General features: G+C 26.3%; 1 protein-coding gene across 2 annotated transcripts; it reads left to right on the top strand.

Moving 5' to 3' along the window:
• Positions 1-518: 518 nt before the first annotated feature.
• LOC109602368 (ras-related protein Rap1) lies at positions 519-19,582 on the top strand. 2 transcript variants are annotated; one of them, XM_020018728.2, is made up of 5 exons: positions 519-666; positions 1,293-1,509; positions 6,603-6,731; positions 16,139-16,291; positions 16,761-19,582. In XM_020018728.2, the coding sequence occupies exons 2-5, from the start codon at positions 1,327-1,329 to the stop codon at positions 16,848-16,850; spliced, it is 555 nt and encodes a 184-aa protein (XP_019874287.1). In that variant the 5' UTR covers positions 519-666; positions 1,293-1,326; the 3' UTR covers positions 16,851-19,582. The 2 variants fall into 2 exon arrangements, with proteins under 2 accessions (XP_019874287.1, XP_019874288.1); XM_020018729.2 differs by lacking the exon at positions 519-666 and adding an exon at positions 676-896.
• Positions 19,583-21,134: the final 1,552 nt, after the last annotated feature.

The following is a 21,134-nucleotide window of genomic DNA, read 5'->3' as shown; positions in this document are numbered from 1 at the left end:
TTTTACAGGAAAAATTAGCTACTATTTCATTTAATATGAATATTAATATTATTAAAATTTTCCAATGAAAAAAAATCAATAAGTTATTAACTTATTTCTGAAATGTTTCAGCCATTTTATTTAATTTTTTAATTAAATTTGTTTAGTAAAAATTGACTGAAATTAGGCATTAGCCTAATTATTAAATTGTGAATTTTTTATTCAAAATCGACTTCAAATTAACAACAAAAGCGTTTTATAATGTAATTAATATTTTTAAATTTCATGTATCTTGTATATATTGTCGGTTATACCAGTAGTCCAGTTGCCTATATATATTGCCGTCCTTGTCTTCCAACCAATTACAGTGACCGAACCGTGTACCAGTAAGAGACAGATACACAAGGAAGCAACAAGAAGTGTACCACGTTTATTACATGACGCATCTCGCATCTAGCGTCACGGCACGAAATTACAGTTCAAATCCACCGGACGTGTTTACAGATCGCTCGGTTGCCGGCACCGTTGTCTCTGGCATCGGGGCATCGGGTGCGGTAATTTGGCATGCGCTAGTAGGAAAGTCATCGTTGAACAAAGTAAAGGTGGGGGAGCATAATTGTTAGAAGCAAATTTGTTACCACCTCGTCAGCGGCCGTTTCGTCAAAAATAACGGTGTTTTGAGATACGGTAAGTGGCAAAAAACAGATTCATGTTAAACACACCCAACGTATGACCGAATGGAAATATGTTGTATGGAATATATCCAGTGAGTCCGGGCAAATAAGTCGAAAAGAAATGTATTAGCCATGACAGTGTTAAATTAAAGTGCATTTTGACGTTAAAAAGAGTGCCGTGTTTTATCCGAAATAAGCTACTGGAAGTGAATAAGAAGTGGACTTTTATTTACGTGTTTCAACGTATGTACTTAGTTTGTATGTGAACAATTGTGGGCTAAAAGGGCATAAGGCCATAATTCTTGGGTTGATTTAGGCGGTAGCGGCTATTCGCTGTTGTTTAACCTTGTTTGTGCCCTCAGTAGAATTTGTCTAATTGTTTTATTTTATACGTTAGATGCGCTCACTTTTATGCATGTCTGTTGTTCATTAATTCTTTTTAGTGGCTCGACTACGCTCAGTTTCGCATCCCCCAAAAAATTTCAGTTTTAGCTTACCTACTTCCTGTGGTTTTTTTCGGTTGTGGTCATTCTTAACCACTGATTTTACTCATTTCAAAGCTGTTTTTGCTTCGTATACTCACTGCAATTGTTGTATGTTGTACTTGTTTAACTAACCGAACACATTTTCCTTTTACAGGACTTTTTTTTTACACTAAAATAATACCACCAACATGCGTGAATATAAGATTGTGGTCCTGGGCTCAGGAGGTGTCGGCAAATCGGCTTTAACAGTGCAATTTGTACAAGGCATATTCGTAGAAAAATATGATCCCACCATCGAAGACAGTTATAGGAAACAAGTCGAAGTAGATGGACAGCAATGTATGTTGGAGATCCTAGATACCGCAGGCACAGTAAGTAAACTTACTCCTTCAGTTTAACATTCAAATAATCCTATTTAGAATGTTATTCCTAAGTCCTTTACATTCTGATGTGTAAAACAGTTTTTATTGCCACACACTGAATTTTTTCAGGCTCAGTTAATTTTAAAAATAGTTAATCACTCTGATTAGGATATTAATTTTTGCAGATAAGGTTAATACAACTATCAATTGAATCAGTTATTGGAGATTAACTCAGATTAATTCAGTTTATATTTGTCAATTCTTCCTAAATAAATTTGCTTAAATAAAACCACTTATTACTATTAAATTAACGCTATGTGCTTTATACAATTATTTTACTAATAATTTGTTAAATTATTGTTTAATACAGCTATCAATTGAATCAGTTACTGGATAAATAGGTCAGCAAAAATATATTTTAATGAAAACAAGACAATTTTATATTATTTCCCTCATTAATATTTGCCCATATTGATCATTTTTTATTCTTAATGAGTTTTTACTTGAATAAAACTATTTATTCTCGTTTGTGGTGATTAAATTAATGTAACTACTTCATAAAAATCACTTAATGTTTGCTAAATTACTGTTTAATACAAGTATCAATTGAATCAGTTACGGGAGATTAACTGGGGTTAATTTAGTGAATTTATGTTAAATAGGTTAGCAAAAAGAATATTTTTATGTAAATAAAACAATTTTATATTCTTTACATCATTTTTGATGTCCCATTTTAATTTTTTTAATTTTAAATTGTCAATTGAATTAGTTATTGGACAAATATGATGTAAACAGGATAATTTTATGTTTTTTCATCATTAATGTTTGCCCACATTGATTCATTTTCATATTTAATTATAGTTTTTGGGTTTTTACTTGAATAAAACTATTTGTTCCCGTTTCGTAATGATTAAATTAATGTAATTACTTCATAAAATTCAGTTATTAATGTTTGCTAAATTACTGTTTAATACAAGTATCAATTGAATCAGTTACTGAGGATTAACTGGGGTTAATCTAGTTTAATTTTTGTGAATTTATGCCAAATAGGCTGGCAAAAACAATTTTATATTATTTTCATAATTTTTGATGTCCTTCATTAATAAATGCTTGTCCTAATTGACTGATATAATTAAACTTTTATAAAGGTTTAATTTATTGTTTAATATAATAATAATTAAAAAGCAAATTGAATCTATAAATATGTATATTTAATTATATAATAATCATTAATTTATTATCATATATAAATTATTATAAATAATTCTAAAATTAGATAAATTATCTCATATTTAAATTAAATTTAATACTCCCAATGTATTAAAGTTTTAGCAGTACATATGAATGTACTGCTAAACTAGGCCATTTTAAAGTTAAAATCAATAAATAAATAATGTTATGATCAACTGAGTTGAATATGTTTTATGGAATATTTTTTATGTTTATGATTAAATGTACATATTGAAATATTTAATTTTAGTTGGGTAGCAAATATATTTTATTAATTAATAATCTGCAGTATTAAATGCTTGTCAAAAAGTGATTATATTTGATAGTTTTCATATAAAATATTTATTGTATGTTTTGATGTTAAGCTCAACTGTTGTCCACATAAAATTAATAATTAAAAATTAAGACCTATAAATACTAAATGAGCATTAAAACATTTCATTCATTTGTTTAAATGCATATTAACATCCCACTCAATATTGATAATGAAATATTTATGGACAATGGCGTGGAAATACAAACAAATGAATTTTTGACCATGTAACGTTAATTGTTAATGAAAAACAATATTTTAGACAGTCTGGGATATTTTGATTGATTTTTTTGTGTATGTTATCATTGAAGCATTGTTAAAGAGGTTTTGATAACTCAATCTTCTTAGTTCTTTGTAAAAAACTATCTGCATAATGTGAATTAGTATTCTAAATTTGCATTGAATTAAATTATTTTTAGATTAAGGTATCCCAAGTTTAAGTAAGGGGCTTTTGTCTAACTCCTGCATAGCAATATGCATATTTGAATTGAAAATGCGAGATCAATATTTACGTTATTTAATATTTCAAATTGTTTTGAGCCATTGTCGGAAACCAATAATTGTTCAGAGTCTCAGAGTTATTGTATCGCTTCCAACCACTGATTTTTTGAGTGGCCATCCCGACAGTTCGAGTATTTAATAACTCGGTAAATTGTGCGACCGAAACGGAAGGCATAAAGAAATTGATCATCCATCAAATAGTTTTTGTCGTGAAAGTTCAAAAGTTCACCGGGGGTATTGCAAGTTTCGGTGCAGCGTGAAGTAAACTAAGGCGGGCACCGATTTTACGAATTACCGGGAAACGAAGTTATTACTTATTTCTAGTTCACTTTTAAAACAATGGGGGAAGGTTATATATAGATTTTCACCAGTACAGAAACACTTCAAGTTGTCAAATCAATGCTGCGTGTGTAAAAATGAGGGTAATCTTGAACTAGATTATTCAATTACCCTCATAAAAATGTATTAAAACTCAATCAATCGCCATTAAGTGTCGAATTGATGGGCCACTTTAAATATTGCCATGTGATTAAACCCATAATTTTAAGAATTCCAACTATTTTCGTGCTGGATTTGATAATTAATTAATTTATTCATTCTAACTTGTGCTTGAGCATCTTGTTAATCTACGACTGTTTTTAAAACGAATTGCGGGAATTTTCCCTGAGTATTTTTTAATTTTAGATTTGAAGTTGTTGATGTTAAGGAACTTTCTATCTTGTATCTGTTTTGTAAATATAACACTGAACTACATGTTTTATTTTATATTTATGCGGTAGAAATTATCTATTGGAATTTATACACTATATGCGATGTTTGCTGGAAATGTTTGTATTTAGAATAATTTAACTCGGAATTTATGTTGTGTGGTTTTTAAAACAAATAATTTATTTTTATACTGGAAATTTTGTTGGCTTTTTTTCTGATAATACAGATAATGAAAGTTATAATGATTTTTTATTTCTAATTATCTGTTCTGTAAATAGAACATCAACAATCTAAAATGTTTATTTATGTACTTGATTTACTGTAACTTAAATATTTTCTTTAATTGATTATATTTATGATATCTGAACGAATAATTAACAATTTACTAAATAAACGTCAGCTATTAATTTGAGAATCAAATATTCAATATTCTAATATAGAAATTATAAAATATTTTGTGAAAATATCTTTTATGTCGAATACAAAATGTTAACTTATTGTCATTGCTTTATGATATTTACCGTAGATTACATTTATTATAAGTAAACGTTATTAATAGTGTGGTCTAAATTAAAAAAATCTTATTTTTATATTACAAAATGTAAATCAAATATTCCTTACAAATGTATATAGATATATACAATGTAGAAGTTTTATAATTCACAGTGAAAGTAACTTTACTTATTTTGGAAAAAAATAAAGTTTTTCGATAAACAAATATTTTTATAGATATAGATTTATATAATTAATAAATATAGTAAAAGCATAAACTAAATTTTAAATTTTTTTATATAGTTTTTAGTAATTTAATTGTCAAAGAATTAGTAAAGAAACATTTTACTGTTGTTACATTATAAAATATAAATTAAATTTCATTTATAAATGAAGGTTTTCTACAAAAAAATATTTTATTGGGGGGTTTATATAATTAATAGGTACATTAATAAAATTTTAACATTTTTTTGTAGTCTTTTTTAATATTTATGTAATAGAATGAAATAATTTAACGTATTACAGCTCTTAGATTACAAAAATTAATTTTAAAAATAAAGTTTTTCGATAAATAAATATTTTTATAGATAATTTATATAATTAATAAATATAGTGAAAGTATAAACTAAATTTTAAATTTTTTTTATATAGTTTTCACTAATTTAATTGTCAAAGAATTAGTAAAGAAACATTTTACTGTTGTTACATTATAAATTATAAATTAAATTTCATTTATAAATGAATGTTTTCTACAAAAAAATATTTTATTGGGGGTTTATATAATTAATAGATACATTAATAAATAAAATTTTAACATTTTTTATAGTTTTCATTAATATTTATATAATAGAATAGAATAATTAGCTTATTACTGCTCATAGATTTAAAAAATTAATTTAAAAATAAAGTTTTTCGACAAACAAATATATTTACAGATAATTTATATAATTAATAGATATAGTAAAAGCATAAACTAAATTTTAAAATTTTTTATATAGTTTTCACTAGTTTAATTGTCCCAGAATTAATAATTAATTATCTCCATTATAGAAATTAACATAAATTTCATTTATAAATTAAGCTTTGAGTCAAAAAATATTTTTACTGCAAATTTATGTAATAAAAAAATGTAAAAGCATAAATAAAATTGTACCTTGTTGATATTAGTTCTATTCTGTAAATAAAGCACTAAAATTTGTTGTAAATTAAACACACATTCAGTTTCCAATTTATTTACTAGGAATTACTACTACTGAAATTTTCAGAATTTTATTCATTTACAGTTTGTGGTTGAGTTCGTGAAATAAACATTTCGTCTAGACTTGCACATTCAAACATCCTATAAAATTACAAATTTAATTATGCAGGAAGTTTTTGCACAATGGAATAAAAAATGTGCGTCAATCCGAGATTATTTTATTGTTGGCTGTATTGAATTATAATTTAAATAATAAAAAAAAAATATATCTTAAAAAGACTAGGATACAATTATGTTGTAGAAATTCGTTGGAATTCAGATAACTTTTAGTGATTAATATTCTGCAATAAAACACGACTAAAATGTGCTGCATTGTTATTATTTTAATTATAAACGCATAGATTCACGTATAGATTATTCACAACCGCATTATTATCTTCTGCATTGAAATATGCGAATAAATTATAACGAGTACAATAAATAAAATAACATAAAACTAAACGGTTTTCTTGTTTAATTGATGTATGGAAAAGCTTTACGTTGGTCGGCCGGAAGTTTTCTTAAATACACCCTCAAGCAATTCACTTTTAAACTTCCTGCGTCCCGCTTAAATCTGTTTGGCTCATAAATTTCACATTACTTTTTGCTCTTTTTTTACAGGAACAATTTACGGCGATGAGGGATTTATATATGAAAAACGGCCAGGGTTTCGTTCTGGTTTATTCAATAACAGCACAATCCACATTCAATGATCTGCAGGATCTACGGGAGCAAATTCTGCGAGTGAAGGTAGGGATTTTCCTCATTTATCTCGTGCATTTCGAACGTTGCACGGTGACTGGTACGCGGAAAAATGAGATAGTTTTTATCGGGCGTGTTTATCAGTGAGTATTTGTGGTTTTTGCACGTTTCCTGTCCGGATTTATCAGCATTATTCATTAAGGAACCGTCTTTTATTATTTTTTTTTTAACGTTTTAAACGCCCGTTCCAATGACGCCAGAAGGTGTTTTCCTACGATTTTCATTGCGTCGTCGTAAAACTAGGCGATAAAACGCTCTTATACGACGCTAATTAAAATTTTCGGGGTCACGTATAAGCCTTCATGTGTGTGTACAGGGTTATTCGTTATATTTTGACCCATCCCATTGTTTATATGATCACAAACGATACTAAAAAAAGTTATAATTGTAGTAGTGTTTTGAATTTTTATGAAACATGCTTAAAATCCAGTGGTGTGCATATGTACAGGAAAAATTAGATTAAATACTATATATAAATGTAAATAAATACTATATATAAACTAATATTACAAATTTTTCTGTTAATACTGAAAAAATCAAGAAAAATTAAATATTTATTATTCAAATTTACAGGAAATCTTGAAATATAATTAAAAAATAACAAAAATTTGGGAAAAATTCAACTAATACTTGAAAAATTTATCAAAAAATTTTGCAGAAAAATAGGAGAAATCACAAAAACTGGAAACAAGACAAAAAATTCACATAAAATCAACCAATAATGATGAATGTGGCAAAAAAAATTTAAAAAATAAGGAAGAATGTGAAAAAATAGGAAACAAACAAAAAATTCAGATAATATTCCTGAAATTTGATAAAAAATTATGCAAAATGTAAAAAACTATATTCAGATAAAAAACAAAATTTAGCTAATGTTCATTAATTTTATTAAAAATAAGTAAAAATTATTAACTTTGATGAGAAATCCTGGAAAATTAGAAAAATTTAGTTAAAAAATACAGAATTCAGCTGAAATTGATAAAATTATATAAGAAATAAAAAAAATCAACTATTAATAATAAAATTTGACAAAAATATAGAACAACGTAAAAATTAACAAAAACAAAATTCAGTTTATATTTCTGAAATTTCACATAAAAACCATAAAATTCATCTAATAATTCATAAACTTGATAAAAAATATGCAAATTTTTAAAAACTAAGGAGAGATAAAAAAGCAAAATACAGCTAATGTTGACTAAATTTGATCAACAGTCAATAAAAATTATTAAAAAAAAAAAAATAAAATTTCATGACAAACTCTGTAAATTTTGAAAAATTTAGTTAAAAAATTTATAAAATCATTTAATAAATATAGAAAAATCAACTATTAATAATAACGAAATTTGGAAAAAAATTCTGGAAAATATGGAATAATGCCAAAATTAATTAATAATTCATAAATTTGATAAAAAATATACAAATTTTAAAAAATAAAAAGCAATATACAGCTAATGTTCATTAAATTTGATCAAAACTCAATGAAAATTACTGATTATAATGAAGTTTGATCATAAATCCTGTAAAATTTCAAAAATTCAAGTAGAAAACAAAATTCAGCTAAAATTGATAAAATCACATTAAAAATAAAGAAAAGGCCAATTATTAATATTAATGAAATTTCATAAAAAATCCTGAAATATATGGAACAATGCTAAAATTAAAAAAAAAATATACAAAAATCAGCTAATATTTCTAAAATTTCATTCAAAAGTCGATAAAAATTACTAATAATGAATAAAATTATAAATAAATTATATTAAAAATGGAGAAAAATTAACTATATTAATAATAATGAAAGAAATCCTGAAAAATAAGTAATAATGACAAAATTAAAAAAGAACTACCAATAATTAATACATTAATACATTCAATAAAAAATATGCAAACTCTTAAAAATAAGAAAATATAAAAAACAAAATCCAGCTAATGTTGGTTAAATTTGGTCAAAAACAAATACAAATACAAAAATAATAATAATAATAATGATGAAGTTTGATGAGAAATCCTGGAACTTTTAAAAAATTTAGGAAGACAAAATTCAGATAATATTTCTGAAATTTCTCAAACATTTCAGCTAATATTTAATAAATTTTTTTAAAAAATTTGCAAATTCTAAAAAATAAGCTTCAAAATTCACGTAAAATTGACACAATCACATCAAAAATTTAGAAAAATCAACTAAAAATCATAAAATGACATAAAATCCTGAAAAGTTATGAAACACTTCTTCTTCACTTCCTACAAAAGGTAGTTAATATTTCTAAAATTTGCCAAAACAAAAATATTCTGTGATTATCAGGATTGTTACGCACGAAACGTGGTTTTCACTTTTCGCGAAGGATTCGTATTAAGCCAAAGTCGATTTTTAGTGGCCGCCATAAAAGTTTCCAACAACCGTTATGACGGAAAAGCGTCGTCGTAACGAAGCTGTTAACTTTCGGTTTACTGTTGTCCGCTCCACTTGTCTTCTATTTTCGGTGGCCGGGTAATTCGTTCAAAAACTATTCCGTAAAATTCGCTCCTTTGATCCGCCTCTCGGATTCCAATTGTTTAAAATTAGTCTTAATTGCGCCACCGCGGGTACGGCGAAAACGCCGTCGAGATATTCGGCCCCGCCATCCACCTGAACGGCAATGTGTCATAATTAAATCGTACGTCTGGTCAATTTAAGATGATTTACTCGCGGTGACTAAGACCGTAATGAATCACCGGGTCCGCGCTCCGACACCCTTCACTCATTCGTTTTGTTTTTATTCGCCACCCATAAATCTTTGTTTAATCCGCATCGCACGAATTGTCCTGTCCCGGTGTCAATAAAATGGAATTATATCAAGGACGGGCGATTTGAATTTTTTCGCTCGTGGTGTCGGTAACACGTTGCGAATGATTTGTCTGTTCGATCGTAACGAGGAAATCTTTCGAGTAAAAATAGAACGTTATTAAGTAATTTGAATTAATTACTTTGTTTATTGCATTTAAACGGTTTTAAAATGCTTGAAAGTGAATTTGTATATGCAAAATTTTTATTATCATATGTTTTAATGGCTTATTAAATTATTTTAGAACGTAACGACATCAATAAATTTTATTTTTAGCTTGGCACATTTTTGAAATAACTAAATGTGAAAGGTTTATAACTTTTTCTATTGATGAAATAAAGTATTATTTGTTTAAATTAGGAAAATGTCCATATACAACAGTGGTCATTATTATAGTAACTTTTTAAAATGTTAAATATTTTAGCTATAACTCTTTTATTTAGGGTGAAGTGTTCAAATAATATTAATTTACTATTGTTGTTTTATACAGTATTATAAAAACTACTATATTCTTATTCTATAAAATATTACATATTATTAACTTTAATTTTGAAAGGGATTTTTAATGATTAAATCTGTGTTATTTAATATAACATTAACACTTTGTATAATATCCTTTTTGTTTTATAATTTTGGCCTCCGTGGCATAGACTCGACCATTTTCCAAATATAGGACAATTCCTTCAAGCTTCTTGAATTGTTGTTAACATATTTATTAAGAGCATCATTTCTTCAGTATATGGAAGTAATTTGTTGTTTAATATATCGCTGTACGTAAATTAGTCTAAGGGGGCCTACGCCAGAAGAATTGAAGCATCCGCATAGCATATAATTGAACCGCCAAGTTTCACTGTGGGTTTAACAAACTTTTTGTGTAGATTTATTCCTGTAGGATATTTAAGATAAGCAGAACCATCAGTTGCTATAATTATGGCCACCACTGTATATAATGATATAGGATTTAATTTTTAAAAACAAAAGGTCATTTTGTCAATTTATTTTTCAAGCTTATTAAATTATTTTTGAACAAAATAAAGATAAGATGATAAAATTGATGAAATTAAACATTAATTAGTAAAATTAGGAAAAACTAGTTATATGTAATATATTTATGATGTATATGAGAATTTTTATTTAAAAAAATGTTTTCTAATGAATAAAAAGGTTAAAATTACGTATTTGAATAAACAACACAAAGGATCAATCAATATAATATTTATTTATTTATTAAAATTTAAAAGTCATTGAAAATAAATTTTATATTACTATATATAATTTTTTTATAATTATTTTTATAGCTTATTAAATTATTTTAAAATATAAAGATTCAATAAATTTTATTTTTATTTTAGTCTCAGCATATATTTTTATTTATTTAAACGTATTTTATAAATAAGCAAAGAAAATTTTCAAAATTGATGAATTGAGCATTAATTAATTAGAAAAATTAAGAAGAGCTGTTGGTGATTCAATTGTGTATTTCTTACGTTTGGTGAACATAATATTTCTTGAAAATCTCAATATATACTTTTATTTATTTTAATGTATTTTATAAATAAGCAAAGAAAATTTTCAAAATTGATGAAATTGAACATCAATTAGAAAAATTAAGAAGAACTATAGGAGATACATTTGTGTATTTGTTACATTTGGTAAACTAATATTTCTTGAAAGTCTCAGTATATATTTTTATTTATTTTAACGTATTTTATAAATAAACAAAGAAAATTTTGAAAATTGATGAAATAGAACATTAATTAGAAAAATTAAGAACTGTTGGTGATTCATTTGTGTATTTCTTACGTTTGGTGAACATAATATTTCTTGAAAATCTCAATATATATTTTTATTTATTTTAACGTATTTTATAAATAAACAAAGAAAATTTTCAAAATTGATGAAATAGAACATTAATTAGAAAAATTAAGAAGAACTGTTGGTGATTCAATTGTGTATTTCTTACGTTTGGTGAACATAATATTTCTTGAAAGTCTCAGTATATACTTTTATTTATTTTAATGTATTTTATAAATAAGCAAAGAAAATTTTCAAAATTGATGAAATTGAACATCAATTAGAAAAATTAAGAAGAACTATAGGTGATACATTTGTGTATTTGTTACATTTGGTAAACTAATATTTCTTGAACGTCTCAGTATATATTTTTATTTATTTTAACGTATTTTATAAATGAGCAAAGAACATTTTCAAAATTGATGAAATAGAACATTAATTAGAAAAATTAAGAAGAACTGTTGGTGATTCAATTGTGTATTTCTTACGTTTGGTGAACATAATATTTCTTGAAAATCTCAATATATATTTTTATTTATTTTAACATATTTTATAAATAAGCAAAGAAAATTTTCAAAATTGATGAAATAGAACATTAATTAGAAAAATTAAGAAGAACTGTTGGTGATTCAATTGTGTATTTCTTACGTTTGGTGAACATAATATTTCTTGAAAGTCTCAGTATATACTTTTATTTATTTTAATGTATTTTATAAATAAGCAAAGAAAATTTTCAAAATTGATGAAATTGAACATCAATTAGAAAAATTAAGAAGAACTATAGGTGATACATTTGTGTATTTGTTACATTTGGTAAACTAATATTTCTTGAACGTCTCAGTATATATTTTTATTTATTTTAACGTATTTTATAAATGAGCAAAGAACATTTTCAAAATTGATGAAATAGAACATTAATTAGAAAAATTAAGAACTGTTGGTGATTCAATTGTGTATTTCTTACGTTTGGTGAACATAATATTTCTTGAAAATCTCAATATATATTTTTATTTATTTTAACATATTTTATAAGTAAGCAAAGAAAATTTTCAAAATTGATGAAATTGAACATTAATTAGAAAAATTAAGAAGAATTGTAGGTGGTACATTTGTGTACCAAACGTAACAGGTAAATATAATATTTCTTGAAAATTTCAGTGTATAATTTTTTTTATTTTGGAATTTTGTAAGTATGAGTATTTGTGAATAAAAACACACACACATATATATATATATATATATATATATATATATATATATATATATAATATGCACGATACGTATGTAGCACATAGATTAATAATTAATTAAATTACTCGTACAAAAGTGTATTTATAGTAATGACAATTCATCATAAAAAAATAGAAAACATCTAAAACAACGCCTAAAAGTGTTGGGGGCGATCGATTTGCTGTCTCATTGTTAAAATTAACTGCAAATGTTTTCGTGAAAAACGCAATAAAAACGGCGACTTGTAACACATCTGTATAAATGGCGATGCAAACAAATGTAACGTCGACGCTATTGTTTTTTAGCATCACAGCAAAAATTGTTTATTACATTTCGTAGTGAATTAAGTTTTAAAAAAAAATCTGTGGGACCTTCAAACTGGATTGCTGTGCGGTGAAAGTGGCGGGCAGATTATTACATTACATTACATTACATTACATTAAATTCCTGCTTGAAAATTTCGACATTATCTATTTCGTTCGTCGGGCCCATTCAACGGAACCGCATAGAGTCGGTTTGTTGTTTTCGATTTGCCAATTGCGGATTTTTTTTTTTTAAGTGAATCGATAACAACACGCTTAATCGTTCAAATCGAGATAAAGTTTACTTCTATCGGGACGTAATCTATTCATTTTCTGTATAATGCCCGCCTTTCAGGCCTTACGTGCATTGACCTAGATAACTGCTTTTTAATAGGGAATTTAGAGGGAAAAACAAAAATTTCCAGGCCGTTTGTTCGGCGCTTTTTCCGTCGATTCACTTTACGCGCAGCTTTTGTACAAAGCTTTTTTTTCTCGTGTATACGTCGGATGGCGATGTTGATCTTGGTGGCAAGATAGGCTTGAGTCATGAGATTAAACAAAATCTATGATTAATTTGAGTGAGTAGTAGTGAGGTTCTAGGAACGGAACATTCAGTCATTTTATTACCTGGGTTGCAGTTGTCAAGATAATGTATACAGGGTGCCTCAGAATTATGCAAATATTTAAATTTTTGTGTTCAATATAAGTTGTTTTTAGGAAGGAAAGTATTGAACTTATTTCAAAGGAGAATTTAAATTAATTTGTTCCTATAATATAGAAAAATATGTTAAAATACCAGTTTTGAAGTTATAACCATCTCTTTGGTGATATTTATTTGTTATTAATAGAATTTAGAGTATACGTTTTTGACAACAAAACCTGAAAAGAAATATGATATTTAAATATTAAACATATTTTTATAAATAAATAAAATATATTACGTTTATTACGTTTTTAGAATAAGTAAATTAATTACACAAATATATATTGAATTTTTACAAAATACTGTAAATTATTATATTTCTAAATAAAAAGAGTATGAAAATAAATTTATCTATACAAATTTGTTATAATTATTTATATTCTTACTTATTAAATTATTTTAAAATGCCTTATTATCTAAAAAATTCTATTTATTTTCTTTGTTAAAATTGGTGATATTTATTTGTAATTAACAGAATATAGAGTTCATAAGTTTTTGACAACAAAATAAATAAAACATATTAGGTTCACATTTTTTCCCATTTTTAAAATAAGTAATTTAATTACATAAATATTCACTGAATTTTTAAAGAATACTAAAAATTTTGATATTTCTAAATAAAAAAGGGTAAGAATTAATATATTCTTACTCATTAAATTATTTTAAAATGCATTAATATCTAAAAAATTCTATTTATAATCAAATGGGAAACAAATTAATTTATCTCTAAAATTTCAGAAAAAATGTCAATTTCTATAACAACAAAATCTGAACAGAAATAAAATATTGTTATTAAATATATTATTATATATAAATAAAATGTATTAGGTTTAGATTTTTTCCCATTTTTAGAATAAGTAATTTGATTAGGTAAATATTCACTGAATTTTTAAAAAGTACTAAATTTTTTTATATTTCTAAATCAAAAAGGGTACGAAAATAAATTTGTCTATAAAAAATTGTTGTAATCATTTGTATTCTTATTTATTAAACTATTTTAAAATGTATTAATATCTAAAAAAAATATATTTATAATCAAATGTGAACTATAAATTAATTTATCCTCAAAATTTCAGAAAAAAATGTGCTTATATATCTGTTTTGAGGTTACAACGATTTCTTTGTTAAAATTGGTGATATTTATTTGTCATTTACACAATGAGTTTTTAAGATTTTAATAACAAAACCAGAAAAGAAATAATTGGGTTTATAGTTTTTTTCCATTTTTAGAATAAGTAATTTGATAAATTTCATTCATTAAATATTTAAAAAATGAAAATCAATTTATCTATAAATGTAATAATATAATCAATTTTTATTTTATTAGATTTAGTTTAAAATGCATCGACATTCAAAAAATTTTGTTTAATTTATTTGATTGTTGAAATTAATCGTTAATTATATTTATATTATATTATATTTCTAAATACTTATTTAGAAAAATATTTTATTTACAAATTTACTCTTATAACGTTTACTTAAACGTTATGAGAGTAAATTTGTAAATAAAATATTTTTTTAATCACTCATTCTTATAGATTATTAATTATTTTAAAACGTATCGAAATAAGCAAAAATAACTTTAAAATTGACAAAATTAAACAGTAATTTGTAAAATTAAGAACAACTTACCTTTTTGAATAAAAAACCTGAAACAAAATAAGATATTGTGATATGTATAAATTATTATTTTTTTTGTCTTACATATTATTAAATAACAATTATTTCAATTATTATAAAACATTAGATTTATATTCTTTTCCATTTTTAGAATGAGTAATTTGACCAATTAATTTTTCATTGAATGAAAATGAAAAAAATTAGTTCTGTTAATTTTTCTTTATAAAAAAGTCTCATGTTTCCAAATTTTAAATGTTAACCAAGTTTGGCTGAAAATAATTAGTATCTTTGATATTGATAATTTTGTATTTCGTATAATTTATCTAAATGAATACTTAAATTAAATATTTCTAATTTATGTTTAATGATGACATTAAATAAATGTTATCAACTCTAATAAAATCGTTAAATGTATGATATTTATGTTTTGACACAACTATAATATTTATTTATTTTTTATTTTTCGACATTTTAATATATATTTTAAAAATATTGACTAAACATATATTCACACTTTTATTATATGATCATATAAAGAGACCAGGATGAAACAGGAAGAATTCACTCTTGAAATTTCAACAATTTTGTGACCTTGTACACAAATTTATTTTATTTGTTTAACGATAAATATTTTAAACTACTTAAGTAAATACTTATATTTAATATTAAAGTCAACTTGACATGAAACTAGTTTATATATATATATATATATATATATATATATATATATATATATATATATTAAATTAATAATAAAATGTAAAATGTTTAAACATACATAATCCATGCCCATCAAACCTCAGATAAAAAAAAACCACAAATAAAATTCCTTAGTAAAAATATGTATGAATTGTCATAATACAGAAATAAACTACATTTTTGATAAAAGTTTACGTAACTAATAATTCTTTGTTTCTTTTTAAGGATACGGATGATGTACCAATGGTGTTAGTCGGTAACAAATGTGATTTGGAGGAAGAACGAGCGATAGGAAAGGACCAAGGTACTAACCTAGCTCGCCAGTTTAACTGTGCCTTCATGGAAACATCTGCCAAAGCGAAAATAAATGTTTATGATGTACGTATTTATGTAAAAATATTTATATTTAATAAATATCTATCACAATCAGGTTTTCCTAGAAATATTCAAGAGGGTCTGGAAAACTGCCTATTTGTTAGTAGGAAAAATTCATAAAATTATTACTTCCAAATAATATGTACAGTTTAATACAAAAATTACAAAAAATTATTAAAGCCAAAATAAACAGGAAATAAATATATTTTATTCCTTGAATTTAATGTAAAAAGTATGTTACATAATAAAAATGAAAGTGTGGACATAAAAATTAGAAATTAGTTTTTAGGTGCAATTGTCACAAAAGTGCTAAAACTAGGTCCACAAAATTAACTAATTAATCGTACCGACAAATGGGTATTTGTTAATATCATGCGTATATTTGTGTCTGACATGCATGATATTTATTAATTAAATGTTACCGACACGATGAAATTGAATTATTTTTATTAATTATCTTTTCTGGTTTCAGGTATTTTATGACCTAGTACGACAAATCAACAAAAAATCGCCGGAGAAGACTAACAAAAAGAAAAAGAAATCGCTTTGTGTTCTGCTATAACTCCCTTTAATCATTGAACCAAAAAGTACATATAAATATTTGAAGACTATTGTAAGACAAAAAGTGTATAGGCATTAAGGCACGTGCGGACATAGGGCCTTTGCAGTGAAAAAAAAAATGTTTAAAAAATTACGCTCTGTATATCAACTTTTTAACAAAATGAAAATATTTTAAATATTTGTAATAAATTTTAGTTTATTTTTCTTTTCCAAAAAAACAAAAAAAAAAAAATACAAATGAAAAAAATATCCGAGTTTGTTAACTATCTAGATGCAATTTTAGTGATAGGGTATTTGATATACTGCCAATTGTGGTGTCAAATAGATATAGAAATTTGTGAAAATTAGTGGTATTGTGTTTATAATTTTTTCGAGTCAAGACTATCTAAGAGGACAATACTTAAATGTTTCAGCCACTGTAGCCTGGTACAAAAAATACCGCAAAAAATAATAAATAAAAATAAATTCGCTGATAACACTGCAGCACGTAACTATGTGCTGAGTCGCTCATTTTGATGGAAACATTACTTGGATGGTGATGTGAATTCATTAAGCCTCTCCGAAATCTTTAATTCCACACGAATCAGTATTTTTCCAGTGATCAAAATCGAATTGATTTCTAGATAACGAAGACAAATAATTTTTCCGATTAGTTCGTAAGTCCAGTCGTTTCATTTTTGGGAAAGTCGTGTGTACCAGTCTTGGTGCGTAAATGTTGTTTTTTTAAAAGGGACCACAAAAACAAATTGTTTTAGATTGTTGCAAGTATTTAAAAAATGAAAAGAGCTCTAGGTAAGTCGCCGTAATGTTATCATCCAATTAATATTCCTTCAAAACAACTGCCAATGTTTTAAAAACGCTGAAATTGCTCAGGGTCTTCCATCAGGTAACCTTCCCTCTCCAATCTATGAAAAACCAGGTTAAATCATCTTTTTGTTCACAATGCAGTAATAGGTGTTTGGGACGTGCTTGCTGGAACGCCCTGTACGGCGCAACTCATTTTTCAAACTGGAATTATTCCATGGCGCTATTCAGATGAAATAGTACTTCGTTTAGATGGTTTCACCTGAGCCTTTCTAAGATTTTAAGTGTTGAAGACAATAGTGCCATTATTTTCCTTGTTTGAAATGACACACGTTTCAAGTTCATGAATGTATAAAAATAATATTAATAAAACAACCATTGTTGCATCCTATTAATAGCGTTTAAATCCAGCCGTAAAATATTCTATAACTATTAGATGTGTTTATATTTGTGGTAGTTATACCTAAATTTGGACAAGTTGTGATAGAGATCCTTTTTGGTGCTTGTCTAATAGAGTGATGCTCTTGAGGAAAACGTCATATTGAACAGTCGTCGCGTCTCGGGGACTGCCATAAATATGTTCGTTCACCTTCAAGTCCCCGTTTTTAATCGCGTCGTAGAACAAGTAGGTTGTTTTTTAGATCATCGCTGCATCACCAGTTAACTGTTAAATTTCGGATGAGCTTCCTTACGTACGGACTTGAAGTTGGGGCCCGGACACGTGGCGACTGTTTCCGTGTATGTGTCAATTGTATGTCATCTAAACCAAACCGATTATGGTGCTTGTTACGATGTCCATTGGATTGTTGGTCCTGTTGCCCTGTAGGCACGAGGATTGGCAGAACGTGGTGGCATTGGCTATACGTAATTTTATTCTGTTTTCACTTTTATTCTATACTGACAATCAACTAATTCAATTACACAGGATGTTTCTTTTGTTTCTTTTAATTTTAATGTTGAACTGAAGTCCACGTCGAGCATTAGGGAATTGTCACGGTGCTATTTAAGCTGTGGGTGCTTCAGTTTGGCAATGGCTATGTTGTATGTATCCATTTTGATTAAGTAACAGTCATTATTTATTTCTTAAGCAAGAATGTATATAAAAGATTGATTGATTTTAAAATTGTACATTGATCATAATCACAGTTTTTATTTTAGTATATCTTAAGTGTGTATTATACATATGCTTATATATATTTTCTAGTACTACTATATGTATATTTTCTTAAAATATGGAGGGGACAAATATAGATTCCAGTTATAATTAAGAGAACTTTGTTGAATTTAGTAATTTTAAGTGATCCATTAATTTATTACTATTTCTCAAATTTGCTCGGACATCACTACTATTTGAGCACTGTAATTTTTTTAAACAAAGGCACACAATAAATAACTCTGAGGTGTGCTGATCATAGGAAAGAACTTTGTAATATACCCAAACCTCTCCACAGTCACAAGGATTATGAATAATAGACACCAATATGTGTATATAATTATATTAAAAACACTTTTTTGTATACACTACAACAAAATAGGCTTTATTTGTTTATTGTCATTATAATGTTATTTTCCCAGCTTTGCAAGCGACAAAGGGAGATATTAAGAATATTAATTAAGTATAAGAAAGCATAATGAAATTCTGTACTGAATGTAAACAAGCATAAAATTGTTATAAAACTTTCAAACAGCGGAAAAAGTACAGAACAGACTACACAGTCTTGTAAATACAATTTTCATATTAAAAACAGTCCACGCACAAAAAATAAACTGAATGGGAATTTTAAAAGTTGACTTTTTCTGCTGGTTGAAACATGTATACATGATATATTAAGTATTTGTAAATTTAAGTTACAGTAATTGAACTTTATATTTTATTTGTAGTGTATGAAATTATGATTTAAAAATAAAAACGTATTGTTGAATATCGAAGCTGGAATATTATCAATTGTAATCACAACAATCTTCATTTACGTTATTATTTCAGTAATTAGTTGTGGAGATTGTTGATTTGTGGTGACGTCTCAATTAATTAAGTGTTAAAAAAAGCAAGTATTAAAACAAGATCCAAAATAGACTGCTAAATTGTTTATTAATTTTTTTTTCGGGAATATTAGTGATGAAATTGGAAATTGTGATAAATTAATCTCTATTGTGGTATATTTGTGTATGTGGAGGGAACTTTTTTGCTCTTATTTCGCACCTGCCTTTGCACAAGAAAGCGGTACAAAAAAAAATGAGCACTTTCATGCGAAAAAATGATAAAAAAAATTTGAAAATGCCGCTTGCCAATACTTTTGAACGTTATGTTAAATATAGTTAATATATACATATTATATATTTTGTAACTCACAACTTTTTTAGATTTCAATCACAAAATAAATGTGTCAGTTGACAATTTCTTCCCATTAAGCAATTAATTAAAAAGTTGTATAAATCTTGTTGTTTTTTAATATAAATGTATGTTAATGTATTCTAATATCAACGCTAAATATAATTAACATTCAGTATTTATATTAGTTATCTTTGTGGTTCACCTGATTAGCCCCAATAAACTATACGATTATACAACTCTGATGGTCACTTTCCTTCACGTGTTAAGAGTCGCAAAGTCAAGGTAGGTATAACAATTTTAAGTAACAACTATTTAAGTGCTTTGCAACTCTTTAGAAGTCACACTGGGTGGTTCACCAACGCACACCGACATCTAGTTACGTTGGTGCCAACTAAAATTTTGCTTACACTCTCCTCTAGTGAATAAAGTTGCTACCGGAACATAGGTGGCGCCAGCCGTACTATTGATCAACCGGTTAACCACACAGCAAATTGTTCCGGAACAACTTTCCAATTAACGCCCGCGGATAGATGTCGGTGGGTGCCAAAATAACTTTATGACTGCGGCAATGCTGATGTTATAAAAAATATATAACAATACTGCATTGAACCAAGGGTACATGAATGGAATAAATGCCCGTTATGGTCATGAAACACATTTCTGAAAGTGGTTTTTATGCGACCGGCCCGTAAAATTTTTAATCTTTTATTATGCAAAGTCGGTAATTAAAGGGGTGAAACGCGTTTTATTTTTTAAATTGCCAATGACGTCCGCAGTACGGGCCGTGTACAATTAATAAATTATCGATGATTGTGGAACAATAAACGGGAAAATTGAATGGTAATTCGCGATCGGAATTAAAAGATAACTTCGCCGTTTAATTTTGTATGAACGCATTTAATTTTATGATTATGATGTTCCTTAAAAGTTTTTTTATTATTCTATAATCGATGTTCGGCGTGGAGGGGCCGCCTATTTAAAATTTTCCTTCGTATTACAACCCCTTTTACTAAGACTTTTATGCAAATAAATGGTTTTAATTCAAAATCTGTGTGCAATGAAAACAAAGACGAGGAAAAATAATTCAAAGGGGTGCATGTTTAGGAGGCAACTTTTTAATAGTAATTCTGTCTCGCTGCGGTGCATGGG

The sequence above is a fragment of the Aethina tumida genome, chromosome 1 (assembly GCF_024364675.1).
Source record: "Aethina tumida isolate Nest 87 chromosome 1, icAetTumi1.1, whole genome shotgun sequence".
NCBI lineage: Eukaryota > Metazoa > Arthropoda > Insecta > Coleoptera > Nitidulidae > Aethina > Aethina tumida.
This window is presented reverse-complemented; position numbering and strand designations above follow the sequence as displayed.